The sequence below is a fragment of the Camellia sinensis genome, chromosome 4 (genome assembly GCF_055761805.1).
Source record: "Camellia sinensis isolate YWXY chromosome 4, ASM5576180v1, whole genome shotgun sequence".
NCBI classification, from domain to species: domain Eukaryota; kingdom Viridiplantae; phylum Streptophyta; class Magnoliopsida; order Ericales; family Theaceae; genus Camellia; species Camellia sinensis.
The window spans coordinates 165,433,723-165,439,997 of record NC_138964.1 but is presented as its reverse complement, the minus strand read 5'-3'; the positions used below and the strand labels follow the sequence as shown (position 1 = coordinate 165,439,997).

Genomic DNA, 6,275 nt, shown 5'->3' with positions numbered 1-6,275 from the left:
ATACGGTAGGATTGAGTGAGAAGATTATTAATATAGTGGTATTAGGTTAGAAATGTAGGTTAAAGAATTTTTGTCTGTACACCACTGGATTAATAATACTATAGATAGTATTAATATATAAAATTAATATTTTTTTAATTTTTACTTTTTTTTAATATTATAATTTTTTTATTTTAAAAAATATAATTTTTGCTTAAAAATCATTTAAAAATTCACTAATTCCCTCACTTAATTTCTAATCACAACTCTCACATAGCTTTGTTAGTCTTACTACATAGGGAGATTACTAGTCCAAGGAGATAGTTAATCCATTCACTCATATCCCGAGCCAAATACTATTTAAATGGGTCCTACGGACTATTAGTCTAATCCCTCTTCCAGAGAGCTAAACAAACATGGCCTTGGATTTTGATTTTAGAAGAGACAACAGAGGGTATGAGAGGAACGTTGATAGTTGTATATGGTGAAAAAAAGGTGGCAGTGAGGAATGAGAGAAAGGCTGTGATGTGGGGAGAGGGATTGGAGATGTTGGTCGGCAGTGGTAATGGTTGTCCAGAGTTGCAAAAAAGAGGTAGAGAGAGGGCTTTAAAAGGATGAGGGTTAGAGATCGGGAAAGGGACTGTCGTGGTCGAAGGAGGGTTGAAGCTGGTTGGGTGGAATTGGTGGTGGCGTCTGGTGCTTGGATTTCAAGATATAATATAAATACAATTGACAAATATAATATTTGTAAATTTTTTTAAAAAAATTTACTAAATATCAAAAATAAATAAATAAAAATTCAATATATTTTTGTATTCTTATATATTTATTAATTTTTTTAATTTTTTTTTTAAATATTTTATTTTTTAGGTACATTTAGATTAGATATATCTAAAAAATAAATATTTTAAGTAAAATATTAAAAATAAAAAATAAAAATTCAATTTAAAAAAAATTAAATTCAAAATATTAGAACTAAACTGATTATTATTATTTTTTTTTCATCACATTCCATTTCCTTTGACTTATTGTCCTTTTTCTGCAATCAGGTCATTCACTTGAAAACAACAATCACTCTCTTGTTTGGTTTCAGTTTTTTAAAATTTATTTTTCAAAAAATTTTATTTTTTTATTTTTATATTTTTATTGAATTCTTTTAATTTTTTAAGTAAATTTTAAAATTTTTAATCATACCTGAGAGGGAGATTTTATGAGCTGGAAATGGGCCATGGTAACGGCCGGGCAAGTTGAAGGCCGAGCGCGTTTGGGTCAGGATAGCTTTGAGCTTGCACGGAGATGGAGCTGCTTGGCTAAAGCCCAAGATCGAGCTACTTGAACTTGCACAGGTGGGAACCGTGCTACTTAAGTTGCTCGGCAGGAAGGCTCGCGCCTTTAGCTCGGTAGGAAGGCCTTTGCTTTATCCGCGTGACCTATTTCGAGCTCGGCTCTACCGGAATGCAACTAAGCTCGGTCGGTGTGAAGCTCGGCTAGTGACCATTCGGGCATGCAGGGCAGCACGGCCGTGTGAGGCCGAGGTGATTCCGCCGGTCAGCCAGGATCCGCCAAGATATCTTGACAGTTTGGTTAGGTGGTGATTGCTGGATTTGTGCCGACAGATGGAATAGCAGCACCACGGGTCGAGAGATTAATGGGAGTAGATTTGGGGTGCAGAAGGTATATAAGCGTGTTTGCTCCCCCCATGCTGGGGCAGATGATTATTTGGTGAGATACACTTAGACATTCAACTCTCTCATCTCTCTCTCAATCCCTGAGTGTGTGCTAACTTGACCGTCGGAGGGGTTTTTCGGCCACACACCGCCGGGTAACTCACCGCCGTTGTGTTCGCAGGTCGATCGAACAGGCAGGGAGCTTGGAAGAAAGGAGTACGGGCTCGTTGGAATATTTGCTCCCCATACAATCCCTAATATAAATCTAGATAATAAAACATGATGGTTTTTGAATTTGTCCTACTAGGACATTTGAACGTCTCAGATCTATTCAAATTATAAAACAATGACTGAAATATATTTTTTAAAAAATATCCTATATATACATTTTTTATTTTCCTGCTTCTTCTCTTTCTTACTTTTTCTCATTCTCACCATCCTTCTATGATCTCATGATCCCATGATCCCACATTACTCTCTCTTTTTTTTTTATTTTTTATTTTTTTTTATTTTCTCCCGTTTTTATTTTTCTCTCTATTTATTTTTTTATTTTATTTTCTTCTATTTGTTCAATATATTTTACACATATTTCCATATAATGTTTGTATGCCCATAATACATTAGGACATTATGGACATACATACAATTTCCATATAATTATATAGGCAAAAGTAGTATTGTATGTATGTCCGTGAAAATTGTATATATGCGAGGCACATCTATCTATCTAGCTATATATTATATAAGCAAAAGCGAATTTTCGTGAAGAGTTTTGTGATAACTCCAAAATTTTAAAATAAATTTGTAATTTTATCAAATTAAAAAACAAATTTATATAGTATTGGGATTACAATTATATTCTAATCCTAACATTATTTAGACTGTACTTTTAGGCACGGGCATACGATAGTACACTTAAAAAGTATAATATTTGCGAAAAAAATCTTTAAAAAATTCATTAAACATCAAAAAAAATATATATATAAAAATAAAAATTCAATACATTTTTTATATTTTTGTATATTTATTAATTTTCTTTAAAAAATTTATATCTAAATAAAGTGTATCTAAAAAAATAAAAAAAAATTAAAATTTTAAAAACATTTACTAAAAATAAAAAAATATACAAAATCAAAAATTTAATTTTAAAAAAATTAAATTTAGAGAACTGAAGATAAAAATATTGACTAGTCTACTACATATAATGATAACATTTCGTGACTAGTTATTTTCCACAAAAACCTTTTCTTTTCCTTTTTTTTTTTTTCCCCCTCTCCAACCACGACCATTGATAATCCATCATTATTTGTTGTGTGATGCAGCCCCAGCCGCTCCAATCCTCCGGCGAGGACAGCCCGTCTCCGACGAGCAGGAGACAAGTACAGTTACAAGGGCCTCGTCCGCCCCAACTCAGAGTCCGGAACGAATCCCACATGATCAAGAAGCCACCGGTAGCTCCACCGCCACCAGCCCACCACCACCACCACCACCACCATCCACCCGATCCGCCGCCGCAGGATCAGAACCGACAGCCGGTGGTTATCTACGCTGTGTCTCCAAAAGTGATCCACACGACCGTCACCGACTTCATGTCTTTGGTCCAACGACTCACCGGCTCGTCTGCCTCAACCACTGCTTCCGCCGCCGCGGACGGGAATGTCTCTCCGGCAGCTAGGTTGGCTTCCACGGAGAGAACGAGTCCAAATCCAAAGGAGAGGAGGAGGAGAGAAGAAGAAAAAGAAGAAGACATGGCTAATGATCTTATTATGGGTATGATGGTCGAAGGAGGGGTCGAAGTGGGTGTGGGTCAGATTCCGGGGATTTTATCTCCGGCTCCGGCGACTCTACCACCAATATCGCCGGGGTTCTTCTCTCCGGCTTCATCTGACCCACATCTACATGATGCCCTTTCGTTCTTGCAGCATGATGATCTAAGCCCTTTCCTTTATGGCAACATGTTCATGCCAAGTCCTTCAACCATGTTTTCAGCTCCAATGGTTTCACCTTCTCCCTCATCATTTGATCTTCTCAATCCATTCCTTGACTTTTAGCAGACTTCTTTTTAGAGAGAGAGAGATAGTGGGGAATTATTAAAAGTTTGTTTATTTATTATTTATTAGTTTTATTTCCTTTAGGATAGAGAAAATCCACTAAAACATTGGGAAAATTATTGTCCTCAATTATTTGGTCACCTGTTTGATCGAGTATCACAATTCTAGGTCTGTATCTATCTCTACCTAATTATACTCTAATATTATTAAATAACTTCTCATACGCGCTTAGAGCGATCTTAGAATATGGCTGGGACTGTTAATGCGCTGTATCCCATATGATTTTGTTTTGTGGTTCATGTAATGGCATTTTGTTTTGTCATAAACTCTTGTGAATTGTAAATTGTATTCTAATGAAATTGACCATTGATCGTGAATTTTGGTTTGGTTAGTAAATTGACGATTGACTACGGACTTTAAATTTAAGTTTTTTTCCTTTTTTAAAAATAAAAATAATAATAGAGAAATGAGTCCTAAATTAAGATTTAAAAAAAAAAAAAAAACTCAAGATTTGACCATTTTAACAAATCAAATCTCGAATTTTTAATTTCTTCAACTTAAATCCTAAACTTCCAAATTGGTTTCAATTTGGACTTTTTGTGAATATTTGTTAACTTGGGTAATAGAAAAATAAAAAAATAATCACGTACGGATGATTAGGGATGATAATGGACCGGGGCGGGATCGGAGATCACACTCTCTATTCCTGATCCTTGATGGTGCAAATTTTTCCGTTCCAGCCCTCACCCCCACCCCTTAACGAGGATCAGGTTTTCCTGACCCCAAAAATTCTCCGGCCCAAAAAAAAAAAAAAAACAGTAATACAAAAGAAAAGAAACCCTCTCTACACTTAGGGTTTCGACTCAAATCTCTTTCTATCTACCAGTCAATTTTACTTGTTCTTCATCTTTAACTACCAACTATTAACAAAACCCAGAAGCAAACCCAAATTAACGAAACCCAGGAATCAAAATCAACTATATATATATATGTATATATCAATAACATCAAGATCTTGCAATCTGTTTCATCTCATCATCATCAACATCAACAACAACTATAGGACTCAAATCTAGAGAGAGAAAGAGAGATATCAAACAAACATGTATATCTATATAGTGAAGATCTTGAGAAAGAGAGGCAGTAATTGAGAAGTTGCCGACGATCTTCAGATATTCTAGATCTAAAGCTTAATGGAGCTAAAGATGAAGTCGTCGAAGACATCACGCCGCTGTCGACACCGGAAACGAGATAGCAAATGGAGGTGTGTGTGTGTGTATGTGTGTGTGAGAGAGAGAAAGAGAGAGAGTGGTGGTGGTGGTGGTGGTGGTGGTGGTAGTGGTGGTGGTACGATTAGCGGCTGAAGATGAAAGATGAGAGAAATGAGACAATTTCACAAAGAGTAGAGGAGAAGATCAAGAGCGAGAGAGTGAAAGAAAGAGTTGAGATAAATAGATATAATATAACCCTAAACACACACACGCGCACACACACACACACATACACACACACACACATATATACAGGGATGGTTCGAGGAAATTTCGGAGCGGGGGGAGGGCGGGGCTGGAGCTGGAGGAACCTATCATCGTTCTCGAGCCGAAAACTGTCAATGACGTATTTTTCAATACCAGCCGCGACCCTATGGGAAATAATTTTTGGGAAAAACCCTATTTATCGGGGTAGAGCAGTCCGGGTCCCCGTCAAGCTGGGTTCAAATTGTTATCCCTACAGATGACACTCTAAGATTCGCTCTTTTTAAATTAATACTCCATTTGTTTCAAAATATTAATCTTTTATTTCATTTTTCATTATTCCAAAATATTAGTCCATTCTAAAAAAATTAAGAAATAAAATAATATGAATTTACTATTTTGCCCTTCTTTTAAATTTATTAATAATTGTGGAGAAGTGGTTTGGAAATACTCCAGTATCCAATCAAACGTCTTTGATCCCCTAATTACTACCTGAAAAGGAGATGAACATTCCGGTCGGGAGTACCGAAATTAGCACTCTGACGGACAAGTTAGTATGCTCTCAAGTTTACTTCTATCTCAAGTTATTTTATCTATTTTCACACACTTTTCTTTTGTCGACATTCCTCTTTTTATATTATCCTTTGGGCTCATGGGTCGGACCCACCTTTAATCTCGTACTTAATGGCTTACTCAGCCTTTTGATTGCGTGCTGGTTCCCATTTGGCTCTTCATATGGCCGACTATACATTCAAATGTCTTCGACCAGATGTCTCTAAATCTCTTCGTATGGCCGACTATACTCGACCTTAGATCGTAGCCGAATCGACTAAGGCCAGATGTCTTCAAATTCTTTGGCCTTCCTCAACACACAATTATTTGGCCCCCATAATTGCCCTCCAAACATCCGACTAAAGCCAATTATTCGGCATGTTTGGTTTTAATATATGGAAAGTAAAAAATACGACGCTTGCACTCCTTCCAATATCGAAGCGTCAAAACGACCATGATTTAGAAATCATTATAATTTCCCGCCCCTTCGTACGTGTTGTTCATTTAATGCGATATGAAGCTGCGCTATCCCTTCGGATATTTTTTGAATT

General features: G+C 36.4%; 1 protein-coding gene across 1 annotated transcript; it reads left to right on the top strand.

Moving 5' to 3' along the window:
- The first annotated feature begins 435 nt into the window (after window positions 1-435).
- Window positions 436-3,697, top strand: LOC114273991 (protein MKS1). Its single transcript, XM_082923811.1, has 3 exons — window positions 436-527; window positions 1,596-1,653; window positions 2,969-3,697. The coding sequence occupies exons 1-3, from the start codon at window positions 436-438 to the stop codon at window positions 3,695-3,697; spliced, it is 879 nt and encodes a 292-aa protein (XP_082779937.1).
- The last annotated feature ends 2,578 nt before the right edge of the window (window positions 3,698-6,275 follow it).